Source organism: Nelumbo lutea, chromosome 2 (genome assembly GCF_056320005.1).
Source record: "Nelumbo lutea isolate HS-2025 chromosome 2, American lotus-T2T, whole genome shotgun sequence".
Classification (NCBI taxonomy): Eukaryota; Viridiplantae; Streptophyta; class Magnoliopsida; order Proteales; family Nelumbonaceae; genus Nelumbo; species Nelumbo lutea.
Window position 1 is genome coordinate 108,632,831 of NC_142685.1, and position 24,076 is coordinate 108,656,906.

The following is a 24,076-nucleotide window of genomic DNA, read 5'->3' on the forward strand; positions in this document are numbered from 1 at the left end:
TGCCGTTAGCCTTCTTTACCAGAACGGGGTTGGCTACCCAGCTCAGGTAATGGACTTCTCTTATGAAGTCAACTGCGAGGAGCTTCACGACCTCCTCGTCGACCGCTTTCCACCGCTCCGGGGCTAGGTTGTGTTTCTTCTGTCTAATGGGCCTAACTACAGGATCAATATTGAGCTTGTGAGTTATAAGGTCAGGGTCTATACCGGGCATCTTTATCGCGGACCATGCAAAAATATCTAAGTTTTGAAGTAAGAAACTTACCAGTTCGGATCGTAGAGGTTCCTAGACAGAAGCACCGATCTGAAGCGTCTGAGCTGGGTCTGCCGCTGAAGTCAGAACAACTATTGTTTCTTTCGTGGGTGCAGCTCGTTCTTTGTCTTGCTCCGTAGGCCGCTCCAATTCGAGGTTGTCAGCCACCTTGGTCTTTCCTTTTAGGGCGGCGACATAGCACTTGCGGGACTCGAGCTGGTCGCCCCGCGCTACCCCCACACCGAAGTCTGTAGGGAACCTCATCGCCAAATGATAAGTGGAGACCACCGCCCGTAGGACATGGGTGATCGGCCGACCTATTATGGCGTTGTATGGGGAGGGGTTCGTGATCACCAGGAAGTTGTAGTTTAGTTTGATTATGCAGGGCCATGTGCTAACTTCCACAGGTACTGTCACTTTCCCAAGGGGTCTGACTTCTTCTTTGCTGAAACCCACCAAAGGAGTGTTCGTGGGCCTCAAGTCACTTCCCTACAACTGAAGCTGGTCGAATGCTACTTTGAAGAGAATATCTGCCAAGCTACCTAAGTCAACGAGGACGCGCCTGACCTCGAAGTCGTTGATCCTTAGCTTTATGACAAGCTCATCGTCATAAGGGTAGTGGACCCCTCATGCATCGTCCTCCGTGAAGAAGATTGGTTCTTTTGTCTTCGGCCGCTTCGGAGGATTTTGTTCTTCCTCGACAGCTTCGCGAACTGACGTCCGAACTGCTACTGAGGTACAACTCGCAATGATCGAGCCTCCCACTATCACGTGGATGGTGCCCCAAACCGGCCTCTCTTCCGGAGGCTGCCTCTGCGACTGTTCGGTTGGCCTGTTGCTAGACTCGGGAGCATCCTTACCGTGCTCCCCTTGCCGACCTACCTTATTATTATTATTGTTACTATTCTCTACAAAATTCCTTAAATATCCACGACGGATGAGCTCCTCTATCTCGTCGCGGAGGTTCTTACAATTTTTTGTACTGTGACCGTGGTCTCTCTGAAAACAACAATACAAATTTTTATTTCTTTCACTGGGATTCCCCCTCAGGCGGAGTGGCCACTTCACGTACGGGGCATCCTTGATTGCCATCAAGATTTCGGTCCGCTTCGCGTTCAGTGGGGTGTAATCAATTCGGTCTGCTATAGGAGCTCAGAACGACTGACCCAGCTTTGCCCCCCGAGTTGCATTCTTTTTCTTTCAATTGTCCCCTTGGCAGGAAGGCTCTCCTTCTCTCTTCCTCTTCTCGGGCACGTCCTCGCCCTTTTGGTTGATCTCTTCCTCCGTGGCTATAAATCTGCCAGCGAGCTTTAGGAATTCGGTTATGGTTGACAGTTGGTTGACGACCATGTGCCATTTGAACTCTTTATGCGTCACGCCCTTCTTGGCTGCTACAAGGTGCACAACAGGGTTCAGGCGCGGTATTTGCATGCATGCATCGTTGAACCGCTTGATATAGCCCCAAATGGGCTCTCCCTCTCTCTGTACTATGTTGAGGAGGTTTTCTTCAATTCGCGGACACCGCTTACTGGTGATAAAGTGGGACGTGAAGGCTTGTGCGAACTGCGCCCAGCTTCTTATCGATCCGAGTGCTAGGTTCCGGTACCATGTGCGGGCCACTCCTCTGAAAGTGGTGGAGAAGGCCACACACATGCATAACTCACTAGCTCTCGCCAGGTGCATCTGCAATTAGAAGGCGTCTACGTGATCATTTGGGTCAAATGACCCATCGTACTTGTCGAGAGTGGGGAGCTTGAAGTCCTTAGGCATTGGAATAGCCAGGAGTTCGGGAGACAAGGGGATGGAACTAAAAGGAGGGGAGCCTTAACTTCACCCGAGCTTACCTCTTCTCTGCCTCCGAGCTCGGGTAGGTTGTGGGTGGCAGATCGGCAAGCCCGGCGGTGGGGTCTCTGCTTCTTGGGGGCTGCGCACTTGTGCTGCTCACCTCCGTGCTATCAGGAATGGTTTGTGCAGGAAGTAGCTCGGTCCGCTAGTGATGGCTGCGGACAGAGGGGTCCTGCTTGGAGTCTGTAGCTAGGATCTCGAACCGGTTCTCCAGAAGCGGGGTTTCAAACTTTGACTATTGAGGTGACGTAGACCTGGTGAGATGGGGTCCTCCCAGCCTGACCGCCCGCGGTGAGACCGGGGTGGCCGGTCTTTCTTTTCTCCCGTGGGAGGAGGCCTGGCTCTTAGGGGGGGTTTTGGGAGGCTTCTCCTTGGTGAGAAGGGCGTTCATCCTGGTGGCAGGACCTAGCTCGCTGTGAGGCTAGGTGCCGAGGAGGAAGCTGTGGCTGAAGCTAAGGCTGAGGCAACTGAGGGAATTATTGCTAGTAATGGTACTGGGATACGTGGTGCAGCATTTGCTGCTGGTAAAGCTGGTGTTGTTGGAGCTGCTGCACTTGGGCTTGCATGGCCCGCATGCACTGCATCAAATCGTCGAGTTGGTTCTGGCTGGTCGCCAGAGGGATGATAGTCGGTTCAGCAAAGGTCGTTTCAACAAAGGGGGGAAGGGGAACACCCACAGGCGCCACTGCTTGCAGCACGTTCAGGCTGGGGACTCCATCCACTGAGAGGGGAATGGTGAACTGCCCAATGTAGACCATGGGAACTTAGGGTTGTTCCCTGGCGTTATCCATTTCCATGTTACATCCGACATTGCTCAAAGAAGCCATGAGTGCTGAGTTTTCAGAGAAGAAAAAACTGTGAAGGTTTAGAGGACAAACGGTGCCAAATGATGGTGCACAATCCGGTCACTCCTAGCTGGCACTTGCGTGGCTCCTGAAAGGTACCTAAGATGGAGAAGAAGAAGAATTCCCGGGGGCTTGCCCGGCGGGAACACTCCAACACTTAAGTTAGTATTCTACGGAAGAAGCAAGGAGAGGATCAAGGCTAAGAGTGCAGATAGTGTGAGTGATAGAAGTTACCCCTGTTCTTTGAGAGTAGGCTCCTTATAACAGAATTCTGTTGCATGAGGCCCACTGGCCTCTGACAGGATAGGTATAACCTTCACTGTCAGCCTGCCGCAGCCATTACAGGCAGGGCTGAGGTGGCATGCGTAGGGCCGTCATTGCAAGGTACGTGCCTGTTATGTGTAAGGCACCCTCTAAAGGTGACATGCATGACACTGTCTGACGAGGGACATGGTTGCTGTCCCCAGATTTGTCAGGTACGGTGGTCGGGCAGGAGATCTTCCTGCGATATGCCAAACTGCTCTCTCGCGAGTTACCCTGTGTCGAGCCATCCCGCAAGCGGCGAGCTGCCTGTGGCAAGCTATGTTGAGCTGTTTGGCCCAAGGTGTCTTCACCTCGGGGTACCTAGAGGCGGATTGGGGTGTTCCTGTCTGGGAGTGGCCTGAGATTCACTGGGAGGAGCTCGGGTATTAGGAAAGGTCAGGGGACCCCGATCTCGGAGGCAGCTTGAGGTGCCTTAGCCTCGGGGAGGAGGTGCAGGCTAGGTGGTTCCCGACGAATAGTCTATCCCGCCGAGTTGCCGGGCTGAAATCGATGGGACCTTCCCTCCGAGTTGTAGCTACGCTTGCTGTGCTATCACGTTGAGTCATCGCTTGAGCAATGTCACGCCCACATGTACCCGTGCTACGAGGTCGGGCCAAATCACCCTCCATCACCACTTTTATGGTGGGTTCCAATCTCATGGTGAGATGTGTGGTGTTAGATTAAGTTGGTAAAGGGTTGGAACGTGTTTTGTTGGTAGAAGACCTCAGCTCCCCTGGTTGTCATTTTATGGAGAGATGTTCTTGACGTGTAGTGCAATAGCTCATTGGGATGCTATTAGGACTGTTTGATTGTAGCTGATTAGGACTCGAATCAATTTGGCTGAACCTATAGGTCCAATGCAATCTATAACCAAAGGAAAATTTTGTTAGACAGTTTCGTATAACCTTAGCTTCAATCAAGATAATGTACTTTATGAGTTTATTGTAAATGAATAAAAGTGCATATTTGATTCATGTTCCCTTGGTATGTTTCTGTGTAATACCCTTAAACTGGACACTTAATGAGACTCGTGTTAGTTTAGAATGTTCACAGCCAGTGGGTTAGTCTGGGAGACATCCTGACAAGGCTAACACTGTGGTGCCACCAAGTCGGTTGAGGTGACCTGTCTCAACTAGCAGGGTGAGACCCTAGGCACATACAGTGTAGGATTAATTGAATCTTTGAACTAGACCAGATTTCCAGTATTGCCCTGGACGTTGGAGAATGATGGGCAAAACTGAAAAGTTACACCCGACCCTTAGACTCGATTATGATATTGCATTAGGTGTCGGATTGGGCTGTCTTTGATGTACCAATCAGTGAGATCCTTAGCGGGGGTCAACATCTAGGTATGTTGGGACAATCTGAGAATTCATCTGAGTGGGTGATCATAGTGACAAGATCAGCCCCTTTGTTGGACAAAGGTAATGATCGAGGGTGCACTCTCACTGATGGAAACCAAGACTGCCAGCAGCCGATTTCAATCGTTGAGATTTGTTTTGAAAAATATATTTTATATGAGATATAAAAGTATATATATTATGGTTTCGAAATGATTTGCAAAATGTTTTAATTCCCGGGATCCATATAAGCAAAGAGTGCAACACTGTTCCTTGCAGCCGAGGGAGAGGTCCTCTCTTGTCGGGTAGTGTATGACCATTATGGGCTGAGAGGTTAAGTGTAAGACCATTGAGGATAATACCTGATGGGCTAATCTTGCATTTGCCCACAGTCCCTGGGTGTTACAAGGTGGCTTGGCCCAGAGACCACTTAGGGTAAGTGTTGGGCCCATAGAGCCCATAAGATGGGTTTCGGGGGTGCACTGTCCATACTAGTGTATTTGATCAGGCCTTGTAACAAAGGCTAGGCTGAATTCATGTGGCTAATATGTAGATCAATGTTTGGGTCCCACACCATACAAGGAAGCCCAACTAGGCAGCAGTTTGGAAGGCTAAGTGAGTACATAACCTTAAATGGGCCTTAAGCCCTTTTCGAACTGGGTTGATTTGATCAGTCAATTAAAATGGACGAATTCTGAGATGGATCAGCTGATAGGATTGGGCCTAGACCCTATCCACTTAGAGAGTCCAAGATCTAAATAAGATTTAGATCTGGAAGCCTCCTAATTAGATTAGGAGATGGCTTATCTGATCTGCAGATAAGATAAGGGTTATCCCTTATCACTTAAAGGGACTTCTAATCCAAATATGATTTAGATTAGCAACTCCTAATGGGATTAGGAGCTGATCCCTTTAAGATTATAAAAGGAGGAGGGGGCAGCAGCCTTTAGATATGCAACCCAAAAACTCTTGTCTTCAGAGCGGAAATCACAAGAAGAGAGAATTCTGCACCCAGCGAATACTCTCTTGCCACTTCCTTCCTGCAGCCGCCACCTCTAGTAGTTTGATCTCCTAATCTCTACAGGAGTAATCAAGATTTGATCTTAATACCAGTCTTTTGGGGAAAAGATTGATTGGAGCTGTATTTACAAGCCATCCTGTTGATTTTTGCAAAGGGTCAAGTTCTTTTGGATGAACATTGTTGATTCTGCTCTATCATACACTGCGCCATGTTTAGTGGGAGCAGATTTTGGATCATTCCTTAGGCATGAACACCTCCATTGGGAGCTGTTTCTCTGTATCAGGTACATCCTCCCTTTTACTCCTTTTGGTTCAAATCTGATTTGGTTAATGGTTCAAGATTGATCATTGAAAAATATGCTTTTTCTAAAATAAGGAATTCGATTCCCTGCAAAGATGGGAGAAATTTTTGAAATTCGCCCAGTCCATTCCGCAAGATTTGGGCGTCTATGTGATGGATATCCTATCCCTTCAAAATTATAGTCTGAATCGGCTCAACTTTTAAAATGATGTTGCAGGTTGGTTCAAAAACCAACAAAACTCTAACAACTACTCGTACATTTCAAATTATAAAAACTCTCACCATGTTATCGGATGCTTATATGGTTGTTGCCAACATGGAACTCTTAATCCATGATGGACATAACAAAAAGCCTATATTGAAATTGCCTTTAATGGCTGATTTATTTAAAAATAAAAAAAGGTTTTCAATTTCTCTCCCATTCCCTCTATCTTTTGATCTCCCAGCCACTCTCACTCTCATAGTCGTCTCTCTCTACTCAACGACTATGTGATTTGAAAAAAGGGTTTTACATTCTCTCTGTCAATCTTTCTCATTCTCTCCCTCTCTATCAATATACTATTCTCCCTCAATCTCTCTCATTTTTTTCTTGATTAATCTCTCATTCTTCCTCATTCTCTTTCTCTTGGTTGATCTCTCCTTCTCCCCCAATCTCTATCATTCTCTCTCAGTTTCTCTTGCTCCCTCTCTTGCATTTTTTTAATATTTTTCTTACGCACTTATATAGTATTAATCAGACTGTATTAAAGAACATAAGACCAACTTGGTATAGTTCTAAGTTTCTAACTTCCTTAGCCCAATTTGATAAAATATCACAAGAAACTCTTGGCTATGAAATTTACACCAACTTGATAGAAGTTATAATTTATTTGTACGAGTGGTTGATCTTATGTCCTGTTATATGATCTGATTAAATACCGTATAAGTATGTAAGGGAAAAAAATAGAAAGAGATGAGTGGGAAGTGACTGAGAGAGGAGAGATCGACCAAGAGAGATTGGGGGGGGGGGGGGAGAGAGAGAATGAGGGAGAATGATATATTTACAAAAACATACAGAGATTGACAAAGATGACGTAAATATAGAAACCAAAAACCATTTTTGTTTATCTTCAAATCATACAGTTGTTGAGCAAAGAGAGACAAACTACCTATAATAGTGAGAGAGTGGGAGGGAGATCAAAAGACAGAAGAAGTGGGAGAGAAATTTAAAACCCTTTTTTCTTATTTTCAAATAACCCAATACTATGGGTAATTTTGTTATAGGCTTTTTGTTGTGTTCAACATGGGTTAAGAGTCCCATGTTGGCAATAGCCATACAACATGGTGGGGTTTTTATAATTTAAAATGTAGAATGGGCTTTCAAAGTTTCGTTGGTTTCTAAACCAACTTGTAGCCTAATTTTAAATGTTGACCCGGCTCAGACTATAATTTTCCAATATTTAAATGGGAAGCAGATTTAGATGTGAATTCATGTTGAATCCAAAACAAAATGGGCTTGCTGATATCTTCGTTCCGGATCCCAAAGAAAATGGGCATCTTGACATATGGCATATCATACCTAGTCCATGTTGGAGGCAAAATTGGGCCATACTCATTTCGAGACAAGATGAGACAACTAAGGTTTTAAAAACCAGACTGAACACGAAATCGTTTTGGCAACCAACTCCCGAGTTGAACGGTTCAACCATCCAGTTTGAAAAGACAACCCATTCTGATTTAAAAATAATTAAGATAAAAAGGTCAAAACCGTTGCCTGGGTCAAGGGGTTGATGGTATGACCACCTGAGTCAGCAGGCACTAACCAAATCAATGTTTTTAGGCCCAGGAACGGTCTTAGGGTGAAATAGAACTGGTTATTCGGAGACAAGTCAACCGGTCTGGTCCAGTTTTCAAAACCATGGAAACAACTCTTTTGTTCTCCAAACACTATAAATTCAATGTCCATTTCATGTTCTACTAGCCAAGCTCAAGAAAATCCAGTTATTCGGAGACAAGTTGTTGAAGATACATGCTGGGCATGCTTCCTGAACCACTACCAGAGTGATACAACTTCCACACATTTCTCTTCGCATGTTCATAGTTGCACCAGGCATTCTCTACTCCCATTCTCCACTGTTCTCTTTAAAACAACCTTCTTGTTCATTCTGTTTTGGTCTAGTTGACTTTATGCGGGTTCTAATCAATGCTTCCATACAATCTGCAATCCGCAGATCTATCCATTTTAGTTCCACGGATAAGCTAAATTCAAGTATAAGAACACCCCCACCCCCAGATCATTTCCATTTTACAAGAACTCACATGCAATCAAGATTCCAAATTGGTTTAGAAAATCTAAAACTTTTGCTCATCTCTACAGAACTGATATACATGAATTAAGAGCTCAAAACTAAGTAGTATTTTTTTCTTAAGAAAATTTTCTTTCACAAAGTACATAGACAAAGATAGCTATTAATGTTACAAACTTACAATGATATTACTGTTTTCCCTTAGGATGGAATATGCTGCTCTCTGCAATGTGTCCAAAATAATAGGCAGAAACAAGTATCCATCTCTCTCTCTCTCTCTCTCTCTCTCTCTCTCTCCATCCAACATGCTCCAGAGTAGATCATGGTTACATCCTTCAGCCCTGTATAATGAAGCATTCCTAAATAAAAGATACTTTGTTGTCAGATGTCTATAGCCATGAGTTTACATGCAGAACGTGCATATAATGCAATTCAGAAGGATAATGTGAGCCTTAAGTTCAAGATTCCAGAGTTTCTTCTCAGTTAAGGTTGTTGCATTTCAAGACAGCTCAAAGGAGATGAGATGCCAAATGGGTTTCTGGACTTGTCAAAAGTATGATTACAAAACTTAAAAGACCCTGTAACAAATAAGTTAAATAATTTTGAAATGAGGACATGAATGTCGTCCATCTCAACATGTAATATGCATATTTATACTGCTAAAAGTGATCTGCAATTCAATAACTTTGTGCATTACCAGGTGGAGATCCACTTTCACACAGTTTCCTTTTCCCTGCCATTGGACTTTTAAGTTGCATACAGTTTAAGTGCTGTAATTTCTTGGTCCAGGAAGAAAAGAGAACGAGAACTGCAAAATTTTGGATTCTTCCAAGAGCTAACTTGCAGGAGCCAGTTGAAATAGCTTTTCCGCTTGTTCAGGGAAAAAGGTTATGAAAAGATATGCACCTGGGCATTTGATAAAACGAGGAAAGTAACTATTTATGGGGCTAGGAATATCAAAGGGACTCATGACAATAAGCAACAAAGAAGAGTACTGACAAATAAGTACGGTCCCAAGGACAGCTGAAATCTTTCCTTGAACAGTCACTAAACCAGCCTTGCCAGCATTTTGCAGCTCAGTGGAACCAACAGAATCAAACATACCTGCAAAATAAACATTCTTGGTCCTCTTATTATACAAAGATTTTATGCTTATAATTATCTCTGGATAAAGGTAAATGTAATGTGACAGAGATCCAGGTGTTCAATTTGGCACTTAACCTGGCTTTACTGACTGAAGACCCGATGCCATACATGACAGAGTTTTGAAACCTGCTTTCTCCAGTTGATTAGCAGCCACAGAAGACCTTAATCACAAAGCAGGTACAACTCTCTCAAATAGTTGCTTCAATAGGTTGGTTATAAGTTTTTCAAGGTATGTTCAGGATCAGAAACAAGCAAATAGGCATCTATTTCTTTCACCTCAGAAAGAGGGGAATTGAATTATCTAGCAATATATAACTCTCCTAAATTAATATGGAATAATTGACATGATTTAGGATAGATATCTTGTATCCTCAGTAGTATATGATGACAGATAAATCAAACTAGGTCTAACTATTTAAGGTACTTGGGAGGGGTGGAGTAGATGCAGAGTTAACCTCTGGCCCTTTTTTGGGCACAAAGCGGCCACTCTGAGACTCAAAACCATATTCTCACACTTTCCAGCATGGGATTCTACTAAATCAGGTCTAAGTGGTGGGATCTCCAATTAAAGTAACCGTGTTGCCCACAACCAGAGGTCAAGAACTTATCACAGGTAATGTTCAGAACATAGTGACCTGGTAGATTGGTTTTGATTCAAGTTGAGAATAAGTACTTCACAACCTTTTAACAATCTCAGTTTGCTAGAGGTAGACTTTTGTGTTGATTCTGATTTTTTTTTTTCTGATAATTTCTAATCTTAGCTTTCTGGATATTTTCCACTTTCTTTTAGTGATCTTGACTGTTGGTGTAAGATTTTAGGAGAAAATTGAAGAAATATTTTATTAGTTTCCTATTTCTTAGGTTCTGGATATGCTTTTCTTTACTTTTGAATTAAGTGCTACATGATGTTATGTTCTGTTTATCCTTTTCTAAAATAACATATATTAGGTGAAACCATGGTTCTAAAAGTCTTAAGCCTTGAAGCAAGGCACTCAGATTTTGCCTCAACACTTAAACCTCATAACTTTGGTTTAAGGCTTAAGCCTTTGTTAAAAGAGGTGTAAGCCTTGAGGCGTGAGGCATAGAGGCATAAGCCTCAAAAACTTACAACATTGAGTTATTTGATACAATAATAAAAAAATCATGTTTTATTATTTAAGTTTAAAACATATGGGAAGGACACTTTGGTAATTATGGACCAAATAAAAAGATTAAAATAAAAATCTAATAGGGAAAATAGAGTTGCTAGTTTCTCTTAGGGTTTTAGAAGAGTTCAATGCAACAAGGTCCAAAAAAACCTTCATCATTCTTACCAGAAATCTAGTATCAATTGATTCATTAGAAGATCTCATTAGTGAAAGAAACTTTGATGATGGGGAAATTTTGATAATCTAATACATATGATTGGTCATCTGAACAATTTGAGAAATTTGGATTTTGAAACTGTTAATTGACTTTTTTTGTTCAATGCTAAAAGGCTAGAATTTGTTACTTCTATTTTATGGATGCTTGTAAATTCTATCATTCTATCTTAGTTTGTCATATTTGTATTTGTAGTCCTCCCAACCTCTTGTTGTAACATTTTTTTCTCAAATAAACAGACGAATTATTTTCTGGGATGCTGATCAAACAAAAAATTATATGTTCTTTTTATTATTTATGAACTTTAATTGATCTTTTTTTTTTATTTTTGAGGTTTACGCGTCACTTTTTTTTGAGCCATTACACTTCAACTAGGCTTTAGCCTTTTAAAACCTTAGGTGAAATTAAATTATTAAGAACCAAACTGCAAATTGGCACAAAGAAAACTAGTTTGCAAAGCATGCAAGCAGAAAATAATTTAGGTAACTGTAGTTCATAAACTGACTAGAAATCCCAGCCAATTAACATGCTTAACCAAACTTCGTGGGCATGTCCTAGGTTTACTTGCGATTGAAAGTCCTAAATTTTGTGTCCCAAGTCTAGTTTGGATTTCCGAGTTTCAAAGCATGAGTCATTATGTAAGCCATTTTTCTAGGCAAAACATGGGAGTAAGGGGTTTGGGGAGGGTGAAGGCAGGTTTGATCCTAAAAGGAAGCTACATCGACTGACTTTCTACCTTATTATTCCCATCATCCATGATCCCTATCTGCATTAAGCAGAACTATTGTATCTTACATCTTTGAGAAAAGTAAGCTCCCATTACCACAATGGTTGAAAAGTGCATCAAGGATCAACTTTACTTCAAATGAGTGATATCTAACCTAGTATGCTATTTCGAATTTTGAGAATGCAAATGTAGATTATAATTATAATAAAACTATAAAAGGCTAGGAGTTCTTATAAAGTAATGCTATTTAAATATATCAAAGACAAAAAAGCTCAAGTTCTGTATCATTTTGATTTCATTATTCAGTATTTTTCTTTCTGTAAATAGACAACAATGCTTTATATCAATTTTAATCCCTAATGCTTTAATTGGACCATTTATCTAATACGCCCCCTCATGGATGAGGTACAGCACAAACTAGACCAACTGACCAAGCGCATACATCTAAAGTCTCAAAAAATGGATCTTTTCCTGGTTATTAGCATTTTCTTTTTTGATGGGTTTCCTTGTCATCAGCATTAGTAGAATATATCATTATGACCTTTTGCCATGCCCCAACAGTAAGATTGTCAATCTATGAAAGGTCCAATTGAGTTAGAATTCATGTTCTCCTTTCTCTCTGTAAAGCAACCTTTATTGTAATTCATTATCAGCATTGGAGAGGAAAAAGAAACAAAAACCAAAAAAGTGTCAGCAAAATGAAATCTGACCTTAGCCCTTCTTGACAGACAAGTAACAATTTACTATCAGTGGAGAATTGACTTTTAACAGATTGCACAAAATCAGGATTAAGTTTAGTGAATGGCAACCCGAAGAATAACCCAGCAAAGTTGTTATGTACAGTCCGCTTAATAATCGTGCCTGCATGATTAAACCAGGAAAGATTATTGATCCGAAAAAGGGTAATGTTGTTATGGAAAGATGACTGAGAAGTGGTACATTCACACAGCATAGGATAGAGAGCAGAAATCATACCGAGGTCATTGTCCTTGTTTTCAATAAAAAGAGGCACATGATAACATGACTTTATATGAGCTCGATCAAATTGAGATTTGTCTCGCACATCCAAAACTGCATAACCCTCAACTGCTATGAGCGTTTTAGCTACTTCAGCATTTACATAGTTCACTTCTGCCCTGATTCCCACACTTCTCTTATGAAGTGGTTTGCAAGGCATGCTCCCACCAAGATTGATATCCAATACTAACCAAGACGTTCTGAAATCCAGACAAAAGGAGTTTCAATATTCTCTTCCCAGGTAAGGAGGCCATCATCCCTAGCAACTCTTAAACTCAAATCCATATTTATCTAATCATATAAGTTGCAATCAGAAGTTCTTTGCATTCATAAGCATCTCCACAGAAAAGATCGTTGGAGTTTTACCTATTATTTTACAATAACAGAAAAAACCCAATAATGTAGGGATTCATTAGTCTTTGGCAAGTGATAAGCATTCACAAAAGGAGGAAAAAAAGGAAAGACCAGCATACATAAACTACTGAATTTAACATACCTTTTGGTAGGCTCACAAGTTAGCGATTACTGGTCTGTGTTATAACTTAAAACCCACATTTGGAAGTTATTTCGGAAAGTTTAGCCAAAGATTGCTAATGACTCTATTATCCTTACCAAACATTCATCAAATAATCAGACTTACTGCACAAAGAACATTGGATTCTAAAATTCTTCAACAGAAAACCCGCGAAATTACAGATTCCAGCGAATAATTATAGTGAGAAACTGAGAATTTATAATTTACTATTCAAATGGCATGTTATGTAGATAATAATAATTCCCCAACATTTGTACACAAAACAGGAAAGCAAAAATAGAAAAACAAAATTGAATTGTGAAAAAAATGAACCCACAATTTAAAGCTGTGCAGAAATTACCTTCCAGAAGAAAGGGCTGTGCAGAAACTAAGACCAGCCATTGTTGAATCTCTCTCTCCCTCTCTCTCTCTCTTTAATTAGTCTCTCTCTCTCTCTCATTCCGTGGCTCTTACAGTGTTATGTAGGGCCGAAGAAATCAAGAGCATCAATGGTACACTGCCACGTAGCATTCCACAACATCGGACCCCTCCCTATCCTCGAGAGTCTCTGGTGAACGCCTCCCTATCCTCCCGAGGCTAAAAGAAAGGCTATGAAGCGTCAAGTCTTCACGCCTCAAATCTGTACGACTAACGCCTCATATAAACATCATTCATTCATTATATTAAGATTTTTAAAACATTTCAGCTCAGGTCTCCCAAAAAGCCTTAATTATTTGGTTGGATATACAAAAAATAAAACAATTTAAACCTCAAATTTTCTTTTTCGTTTTTCATTAGAATTGCATCTCAGTTGTATTTCTCAATCTATCACGGTTTAAAGTATTTTTGAAAAGGGGATAAGGGATATGCATGAAAATCGGGCGTATTGTCTATTTTCATGTGTATTGGGTGCCGTATTGATACGATATGAGGGTGTTTCTGATAACATATCGGTTGATATGTTAGCGATATGGAGGCGTATCGACTAATACGCTACAAAAACGACATCGACGTAAACTTAAAATGACGAACAGGTGAAAGAAGGCTTCTTTCTCCCAAAAAATGTTCCCCCCCCCCCCGCCCCAAACCACTCCAATCCAAATCTTTGAAAAACTTGCAAGAATTTTCAAGTTTTGGGAAATATTGTAAAAATAGGTGAGTTCTTCAACTTTTTTTTTTCTTTTAATCCTTTTGATTTGTTGTTTTTTTTGTTTGAATGCTTGAATGTGTTATAATTATGGCTGATCTATATTTTCCATGTCAAAAATCACAAATTTTTTATTATATGTATAGATCTATGGATTTTTGTGAGGAAAATTAGAAAAAACAAAAAATAGAAAATAGAAAAAAAATGTTTATTTTTTTATTTGAGTGTAAGCAATTAATATGTTAGAAACCTATGGATGATCTACCGTATTCATGTAAGATTTAAATTTTTTTGTGTAATGCTTATTTATTTTTTATTTTTTTGTAATTTTTGGAATTAAAAATTAAATATTAATTATTTATTTTATATTGTGATTTGTCCATAAGAACTGCATATAGTGTTAATATATGGTTGATCTATCATATTCATAGATCATTTGGCCTTTATTCTTCAAATATGATTTTTTTGAATTTTTTGTAATTTTCTGAATTAAAAATTAAATATTAATTAATTATTTTTTATTGTGATTTGTCCATAAGAACTGCATATAGTGTTAATATTTGGCTTATCTATCATATCCATAGATCATTTAATATTTTTTCTTCAAATATGATTTTTTGTTTTTTTTTTTTTGTAATTTTTAAAATTAAAAAATACTAATTGATGGTGTGCAATCCGGCCGGTCCTAGTTGTCAACGACCTTGCCTCTGACTGGAGCAACGGGAAGCCTGAAACGGAGAAGATGAGAGAACTCCGGGGGAACCCGATGAGATTGCTTCGAAGCTCAAGTTAGTCTTTTCTCAAAGGCAAGATAAAACCAGATGGCGCAAAATTTGCATACCTTGTTGTTGGGAGTAGGGGGCCTTTTATAACCACTTCGCGCACTCGCTCCGTGGCCTCTGTCAGGTCGGGTATGATCACTTCTGTGTTTCTGCCAGTTCGGGTGTCATCCCTTCTGTTGGGACAGAACCGCCACTGCTCCTTGTCGGAGCCGTCTCTGTAACTGCGGATGGCGGTAGTAGGTGGTCGTTTGAAATGCGGCTGTTAAGCGTTAGATCCCAAGTCAGTCAGGTGCGCCACCCCTGGATACGAACTTCCTCGGTGTCAGGCATGGTACGATTGTTCAGTTTGGCGTCCTGGAGGCGAAGTACTGGAGTGGTGAGCTAGGTGGTCTTGAGTTCGGAGGTGTGTCCCGAACTGCCATAAGGCAGGCTAGTTCGGAGGAGCGTCTCGAACTGCCATAGGGCAGGCCAGTTCGGGTTACTATCCTTTGAGTAGAAGCGGTAGGGGCCCCTTATGCCGAGACTACTCACACGGGTGCCCCCACCTACTCTAGTGCTCCCGCTTACTCTGGGTCCACTCATACGCGAGCTGAGCCCTTAGGCTTGAGAGCTCAAGAGGAATTTAGGAGCGTGTTGTCGCCGAACTATGCTCTACAGAAGAGTAGGGAGGCCACCTTCCCCGAGGAGATCGCAATGTGGACAGATCTTCCCTTGAACCAGATCGCCTGTCGTGCCGCTACTCATGCTATGGTGGTGAGTCAAATTTCTTGTCGGGCTTTGTTTTTATCCTTGTTGCTGTCCTCTTAATCACTTGTTCCTTTTGGTAGGTGAACTCTTCTATTCATGCCTTAGCGGCCCAGGTGGAGAGGAGCTCGAGGTAGGCACGGGCTGTCGAAGAGGCTTTCTGTGCCGCCGAGGCGACTACCCGAGCTGCTGAGGCGGCTGCTCATGCTACTGAGGCGGCTGCTCGCGCTGCTATGGCCAGGCAGGCGAGGTCTCAGAGGGATGCCAAGGCCATGGGGGTGGTTGTGAAGCATATGGCGAACCTGAGGCTGGATTTGCAGCATCAGGTCGAATACCTTCAGGAGGACATAAGGGAGAAAACACAGATCTTTTCCCAAGGCATCGAAGACGCCAAGAAGAAGGCCATGAATGAGTACATCGCCTCGCCGCGCTTTGATGACCTGATGGTGGACTCGTACAGAAGGGGATTTAAACTGAGCCGGTGGATGATCCAAAACACGTACCCCGAGCTCGATATTAGCGCCATCTCCACTTCGCGCATAACTCAGGAGATGGCCAACGCTGCCGATGGTGGGCCGGATTCCGAGGGTGAGGCAAGACCTTCGGGTGTCGTTGAAGTGCCTTCTGATAATGAAGAAGTAGCTCCGGGCTTGTGAAAATGCAATTTTTTTTATCAAATGTACTCTTCCTTATTTTGCAATGGAATGGACTTTTCTTTTGGTTAAGTGTAGGTTTGTTCTCCCGAATTGACATATTTTCCGAACTGATAATATGCCTAATCTGTTTCTTGCCCGGGTTATGCACTCGAGCGACCTGCTTTGGTGTTTAATACTCCGCTTCGCCTTTTGGCTGACTTTTCTTTGCTTGCCTATGTCGAGGTTCCTCCATTAGCTCGACATCTTGGTCCTTAGCCTCCTGTAACGATCTCGTCCACTTCGCTTGGCGGTCTATAGGTAGTATCGCATTAAGTTAACGATGTTCCACGCTCGGGGTACTTGTTTGCCCTCTAAGGTTTCGAGTTCGTATGCCCCCTCGAGCGTTCTATTTACTCTATAGGGCCCTTTCCAATTTGGTCCAAGTTTTCCCACACCGGGTTCGGGCACCATAATCTTATGAAGAACCAGGCCACCGACTCGGAAGTTCCGCTTTTTTACTCTAGCATTGTAGTACCGAGCTACTTTCTGCTGGTAGGCCGCTGTCTGTATGTGCGCAAGGTCTCTTACCTCATCCAATAGGTCGAGGTTGGTACGTAACTCATCTCCGTTTGTCTGGTCATATGCTTCTAGTCGTAGTGTAGGTATTTCGATTTCCGTTGGGATTATCGCTATAGTGCTGTAGGTGAGGTTGAAGGGGGTCTCTCCCGTGGTAGTTTTTTTTGTAGTCCGGTGAGCCCATAAAACACTTGGTAGCTCATCCGCCCACAACCCTTTAGCTCGGTCTAGTCGTGCTTTCAGTCCGCGCAGGATGGCTTTGTTCATTACTTCTGTCTGACCGTTTGCCTGCGGGTGTGCGATCGATGTGAAGTTCTGATGAATTCCAATATTTTGGCACCATTCTTGGAACTTAATATCCTCGAACTATTTTCCGTTGTCGGAGATTAGTACCCGAGGTAGTCCGAAGCGACATACTATGTTCTTCCAAAAGAAGTTCTATATGTTTCGGACTGTAACTGTTGCCAGAGTTTCAGCTTATATCCATTTGTAAAGTAATCTACTGCCACCACTAGGAACTTTCTCCCACCTGTTGCTGGCGGGAATGGCCCCAGGAGGTCGATGCCCCATTGCGCAAAGGGCCATGGGTTGATGAGGTATTTGAGGTCGGAAGCAGGTTGATGGTGGATATTGGCGTGCTTTTGACACTTGTCGCATTTTCTGACGAGCTCGACGGCTTCTGCCTTCATCGTTGGCCAGTAGTATCCTTGTCGATGTGCCTTTTGGGTGAGGGCTCTACCCCCCAGGTGTCCGCTGCATAGTCCATGAGTGTCGTGGAGTACGAGATCGGCTTCGGCAAGTCGCAAGCAACGCAGGTAGGGGAGCGTGTAGGACCGTCGGTACAACCGTTCATCTATTATGGCGTATTTGGCTGTTTGGCGCTGCACCCTCTTGGCTGCATTGCAGTCAGCAGGGAGGGTTCCATCTAGCAAGAAGCTCGCGAGTGGGTTGATCCAGCTCGGCTCTGCTTCAAGGATGGGAGCAACCTCCTCTGCCCCACTGAGAATGCTAGGCCGAGGTAAGTCCTCTATGTACATGGTTCTCATAGTGTTGACTCGTGCTGGCTAACCGATACAGGGCATCGGCCTCAGTGTTCTCTGACCTCGGGATTTTCCTGATGAAGTGTGAATGGAAGTTGAGCAGAGCCTCCTTTACTTTCACCAAGTATGCGATCATAGAGAGCTCGCGTGCTTCGTATTCACCCGTAACCTGGTTGACCACGAGCTGGGAATCACTGCAGATAACTATGTGCTTTGCTCTTACCTTTTGGGCTAGGTTCAACCCAGCTATCAGTGCCTCGTACTCTGCCTCGTTGTTGGATGCCGCGAACTCAAAGCGCAGTGCATATTCCAATTTCATGCCACCTGGGCCGCATTGGACTATTCCAGCCCCGCTGCCCTACTGGTTCGAGTAGCCATCTACATAAAGGATCCAGGGCTCCTCATCCCAGTTCGCGCTTGGCCTAACCAGGAGAGATGCCACATTGGGTGCTACTTCAAGGAGTTCAGACTATTGGCTTGGGAGCTTCGGGTTCACCCGAACTGGGGATCTCGGGCTCAATCGGCCCTGGGGCCTCGAGGCTGAATGTGCACTCGACAATAAAATCTGCTAAGGCTTGAGCCTTAATGGCAGTTCGTGGCTTTTACTGGAGGTCATACTCGCTGAGCTCGATGGTCCACTTCGTTAGCCGACCGGAAACCTCGGGCTTGAGTAAGACTTGCCTCAGAGGTTTTAGTCAAGATAATGACGGTGCGAGCTTGGAAGTACGGGCGGAGTTTCCGAGCTGCAACTACTAGTGCATATGCTAACTTTTCTATCTGCGGGTATCTCGTCTCTGCTCCCTGCAGAATTTTACTAACATAATAGATGGGCCGCTGGACCCGATCTACTTCTTTTATTACTACCGAACTGACCACCTCGTCGCTCGCCGAGAGGTACAGTTCTAAGACTTTGCCCTCCTCAGGCCTGGTTAAGGTTGGTACAGTGGCGAGGTAGCCCTTCAGCTCGTCGAACGCGAGCTAGCAGTCTCGTGTCCATTCGAACCCTTTGCCTTTGATTGCCTTAAAGAAAGACAGACAATGGTCTGCCGATTTGGACAAGAAGCGGCTCAGAGCGGCTATGCGGCCGTTTAGCCTCTAAACCTCTTTTACTTTTCACGGTGGTCTCATATCTAGGATGGCCTTTATTTTGTCCAGGTTGGCCTCAATACCATGCCGGTTGGTGCCCGAACCCGGTGTGGGCAAACTTGGACCAAATTGGACCAAATTGGACTTGGTTCTCCATAAGATTATGGTGCCCGAACCCGGCGTGGGCAAACTTGGACCAAATTGGGAAGGGCCCTATAGAGTAAAGAGAGCGCTCGAGGGGGCATACGAGCTCGAAACCCTAGAAGGCAAACAAGTACCCCGAGCGTGGAACATCGTCAACTTAAGGCGTACTACCTATAACCCGCCAAGCGAAGTGGACGAAATCGCTACCAGAGCCTAAGGGCCAGGATGCCGAGCTAACGAAGGAACCTCAGCATAGGCAAGAAAAGTCAGCCAAAGACAGGCGAAACGGAGTTTTAAACATTGAAACAGGTCTTGCGAGTGCAGTGACCCGGGCAAGAAACAGATCGGGCATATGGTCCGTTCGGCAAATACGGTCAGTTCGGGAGAGAACAACCAACACTTGACCAAAAGAGAAGTCCATTCCATTACAAGACAAGGAAGAGTACATTTGATAAAAAATAAATAAATAAATAAATAAATAAATAAATTTTTGCATTTCACTGGCCCGGAGCTACTTCTTCATCATCAGAAGGCACTTCAACGATACCCGAAGGTCCTGCCTCGCCCTCGGAATCTGGCTCACCATCAACAGCATTGGCCATCTCCCGAGTTATGCGCAAAATGGATATGGCACTGATATCGAGCTCGGGGTATGTGTTCCGAATCATCCACCGGCTCAGTTTAAATCCCCTTCTGTACGAGTCAACCATCAGGTCATCAAAGCGCGGCGAGGCGATGTACTCATCAACGACCTTCTTCTTGGCATCTTCGATGCCTTGGGAAAAGATCTGCGTTTTCTCCCTTATGTCCTCCTGAAGGTATTCGACCTGATGCTGCAAATCCAGCCTTAGGTCCACCATATGCTTCACAACCACCCCCATGGCCTCGGCATCCCTCTGAGACCTCTTCTGCCTGGCCATAGCTACGTGAGCTGCCTCGAGCTCCTCTCCACCTGGGCCGCCAAGGCATGAATAGAAGAGCTCACCTACCAAAAGGAAAGAACAAGTGATTAAGAGAACGACAACAAGAGGGATAAAAAAAAACAAAAGCCCGATAAGAAATCTAACTCACCACCATAGCATGAGTAGTTGCACGACAGGCGATCTAGTTCAAAGGAAGACCGGTCCAGGCCGTGATCTCTTCGGGGAAGGTTGCCTCCCTACTCTTCTGAATAGCGTAGTTCGGTGACAGTACGCTCTTGAATTCCCCTTGAGCTCCCGAGCCTGAGGGCCCAGCTCTCGTATGAGCGGACCCAAAGTAAGCGGGAGCACTAGAGTAGGTGGGAGCCCCCGTGTGAGTGGTCTCGGCATAAGGGGCCCCTGCTGCTTCTTGCATTGAAGGAGCCGCCTCGGGCTCCTTGGGCGGATCCTCTGACGTGTAGTCTAGAACATGAGGCTCCGCATCCTGGGGCAGCTCGGCACGAGTTCGCTTGGCAACCCGCTTCCTCCTCTTCGTGCCTTGGAATAGGTGCCCACCATCAGTGCTCTCAGAGTCCATTACACCTATAAAAAAAGAGTTCGGGATAAGAAAAAATGAAAGAACAAAGCAAAACAAAACCTCTAAGCAAAGAACCTACCCGAACTTAGGCCGACCGCCATGAGCTTGGCCTCCGTCAGGTACCGATGGCATTTTAGCCCTAGCCGTGCCCATTGCCGGAGGCCCTTCACCGTCTCCTTATCAAGAGTGACACCGGAGTCAGGGGCGGCCATCCCCCACCCGGTCTGAAAAGGCCACCCTAGTACACTTTGCACCCCAAAGTAGTCCCGCTTCTACGTCGGGACCTTATTGGAAAGTTCGTGCAAGAGCTTAAAACCCGGGCGAGGAGACAGGTAATACGCCCGCCTACTTCCGGGAAGAGGACCCGCTTGTTTCTTAAGCATTAAAATAGAGGAGAATATCTTCATGTCTAAATGAAAGCCTTGTTCGCAAAAAAAGGAGATTGTCCCCACCAGGTTACGAATGGAGTTCGGGTGAAGCTAGCCGATGGTAACGCCGAAGTGGTTTATGACCTCGACAAGAAGGGGGTGGAAAGGCAGTCGCAACCCCACAACAAGCTGCTCTCGGAATATCACGATCTCTTCAGGACCGTGTTCCCAAGGAAAGCTACCCGAAGGACCAAACCTGTCTAACATCCGACCTCAATGAGACTGCCCGAAGTGGCTCGGCCTATGGGTTCAAGCTCTTCCTCAAGTTCTACCTCAGGTTCGCTAAGGCCATCGGGGGATGTAACTCGGTTCGTAGAACCTGCATCTGACCCGCTTGAAGAACCGTCTGTGCTATCCAAGCTAGACATAGAGGAGAGAAAGTGGATTCCAGGAAGGTACTCACCCGAAGAAAGGTTTGAGCAAGACTTCGAAAACCGGAACAAGCAAAAAACCTTGAATGCGAACTGAAAGCCTGGATGCGAGCTGAAGCTTGGACGCGAGCTCAAGAAGCAAAACGCAAATGTGACAACGACTGGGGTCCCCTACTATTTATACCCATAGTAACTGAGAACCAACTATGCAGATCAGAGCCAATCCGATGGCCCGCATTCGCGCTAACCGCACGTCCCCTGAGACCGAGACGTGATTGGCGCACATCTTTCTGAAACTAACGAAACGCCGACACACGTCTTTCTGAAACTGACGAAACACTGGTGCACGTCTTTCTGAAACTGACGAAACAACAACGCACGTCTTTCTTGAAACTGACATAACGACTAGCGCACGTCTCCTCACATTTCAAACGGCAGCGGTGCATTTTTTCAAAATCGTAAAGACCCGCTGTCACGTCTCCCAGGGGCGCGCTTTTTTGAAATTTGAAATAAGCACCCGCCGACGTGTCTGTCCGCATTGGTAAGCAGGTAGGCGCGTCTCCCGCCTTTTGGGCGCTTGAGAAAACCAAGGAACCCTGACAATGCATCTTGCGCTATCAAGATTCGAAGTATAGGACAAATCCACCTACCACCTGCGAACTCCCTGCGCCAGGGCAAGACCCTTGGCACAAGGAGTGGGGGCCAATTGATGAAGGGAGTTTTGGCCCTACCTCGTAATTACGCAACACATGGCAAAAGCAACAGCTCGGCACAACAGCACGCCTAAGGCGAGAGCACCAAAGGGAGGAACCAGCGGTCCAAACTCCCTACTAGCAGTCCGAACTCCCTACTAGGAGACTGAACTCTCCCTCAGGCCCCGAACTGGCCTGCCCTATGGCAGTTTGGGATACTCCTTTCCGAACTAGCCTGCCTTATGATAGTTTGGGACACACCTCCGAACTCAAGACTTCCTCGCTCACCACTCCAGCACTTCGCCTCTAGAATGCCAAACTGAACAACCGTACCGTGCCTGACACCGAGAAAGTTTGTACCCAGGGGCGGTGCACTTGACTGACTTGGGATCTGATGCTTGACAACCGCACTTCAAACGGCTACCTGCCACCTGCCACCGCCATCTCTAGTTATAGAGATGGCTCCGACAAGGAGCAGTGGCGGTTCTATCCCAGAAGGGATGACACTCGAATTGGCAGAAGCACAGAAGCGATCATATCCGACTTGACAGAAGCCTCGGAGTGAGTGCGCGAAGTGGTTATAAAAGGCCCCCTACCCCCAACAACAAGGTATGCAAACTTTGCGTCATTTGGTTTTATCTTGCCTTTGAGAAAATACTAACTTGAGCTTCAGAACAATCTCACCGGGTTCCCCCTGGAGTTCTTTCATCTTCTCCGTTTCAAGCTCCCAGTTGCTCCAGTCAGAGATAAGGTCGTTGACAGCTAGGACCGGCCGGATTATGCACCATCGAGAATGTTTGGCTATGAGGCTATGACTGAGAAAGGAGTTCGTTCGGCTAAGTGAAAGAGATGAGAGAGGTTGAGAAAAGAGGGATTAATATTTAGGGGTAGAATTTAACTTATGCAAAAGTTGGGCCGGACCAGGCTTTTTAACAAATCCTAAGCAATCGAGCCCGATAGGTAAAATAATGGCCCGAGGTCAAACTCGTGGGCTAAAATGCATGCTCAAGCCCGTGCGAGCGTCGAGTTGGGCCAAGCGAGGCTGACCGACCCATGAACAGGTCTAATCATAAGTAAATGGTATGTGACGAAGCTTAATATTAATTTTAAGAAATTTGCACTTTTAGTATTGACTTCTCCATTTTGTCCACTTTGCCGCCCTTCTCTGTCTCGCCTCCAAACCCTACCTACGTTCTCTGAAAACGAACAGGGCCTCAGGGTCTCGGTCGAGCCTCTGAAAGTTGAAAGTTGAATAAAGGAGAGTAGACAACCAGCGATGTCGTACGACGACGTGGAGATTGAAGATATGGAGTGGAACGAAGAGATTCAGGCCTTCACGTACCCATGCCCATGTGGGGATTTGTTTCAGATCACGAAAGAGGAGCTGAGGCTGGGGGAGGAGATCGCTCGATGCCCTAGCTGTTCCCTTTACATCACTGTTATCTACAACATGGAAGATTTCATGGGAGAACCCGATCGGAATATCAAGAAGAATCTCGAGCCTTCGAAGCAACAGTCCGTCACAGTTGCCTAGAAAGCTCAGGTTGGGGTTGTGGGTTATTGCAATTATATTGTCTATTCATCAAGATAGATACATGTTTTGTAGTCCGTTTTGGTCTACCGGGATTGTACTTGACACTTATACAATTAAAATTTAAGAGAGTAATTGCTTATATTTAAATTAAATTTCTGTTTGGCAGTTCACAAATCCTTTGTTTTTATTGATTATCTTGTGCCAATTTGTTTTTAGCCTTTGGGTAGTCTTCTTCAGTTTGATCTACATATTTTGATCAGCATTTGCTGGAAGAAAGATGGGGATTACAAGGATTTATCGTGCTATGCCTAATGCCCTAATCCCTCAGAAAAGTAAAATAAAATAAGTAAGACAAAAAAAAAAAAAAGAAAATCGTGCTGTACCATGGGAGTGGGGTCTCTGAAACTATCAGTATTGGCAGATGCACTGCTGCAAAAAGAATTTT

At 44.3% G+C, this 24,076-nt stretch overlaps 2 protein-coding genes across 5 annotated transcripts; one reads left to right on the top strand and one right to left on the bottom strand.

Moving 5' to 3' along the window:
- Positions 1-8,221: 8,221 nt before the first annotated feature.
- LOC148872655 (Rhodanese/Cell cycle control phosphatase superfamily protein) lies at positions 8,222-13,616 on the bottom strand. Of its 4 annotated transcripts, none has more exons than XM_088971278.1 (7): positions 13,317-13,616; positions 12,400-12,641; positions 12,135-12,285; positions 9,411-9,496; positions 9,189-9,293; positions 8,887-9,095; positions 8,222-8,548 (listed from the first exon to the last, which is right to left on the bottom strand). In XM_088971278.1, the coding sequence occupies exons 1-6, from the start codon at positions 13,355-13,357 to the stop codon at positions 9,025-9,027; spliced, it is 696 nt and encodes a 231-aa protein (XP_088827404.1). In that variant the 5' UTR covers positions 13,358-13,616; the 3' UTR covers positions 8,222-8,548; positions 8,887-9,024. The 4 variants fall into 4 exon arrangements, with proteins under 4 accessions (XP_088827404.1, XP_088827405.1, XP_088827406.1 ...); XM_088971279.1 differs by having other exon boundaries at positions 8,222-8,767; positions 13,317-13,611; XM_088971280.1 differs by having other exon boundaries at positions 12,400-12,807; positions 13,317-13,583.
- A 9,605-nt stretch (positions 13,617-23,221) lies between these two features.
- Positions 23,222-23,805, top strand: LOC148872656 (diphthamide biosynthesis protein 3-like). Its single transcript, XM_088969818.1, has one exon. The coding sequence runs from the start codon at positions 23,374-23,376 to the stop codon at positions 23,629-23,631; it is 258 nt and encodes an 85-aa protein (XP_088825944.1). The 5' UTR covers positions 23,222-23,373; the 3' UTR covers positions 23,632-23,805.
- The last annotated feature ends 271 nt before the right edge of the window (positions 23,806-24,076 follow it).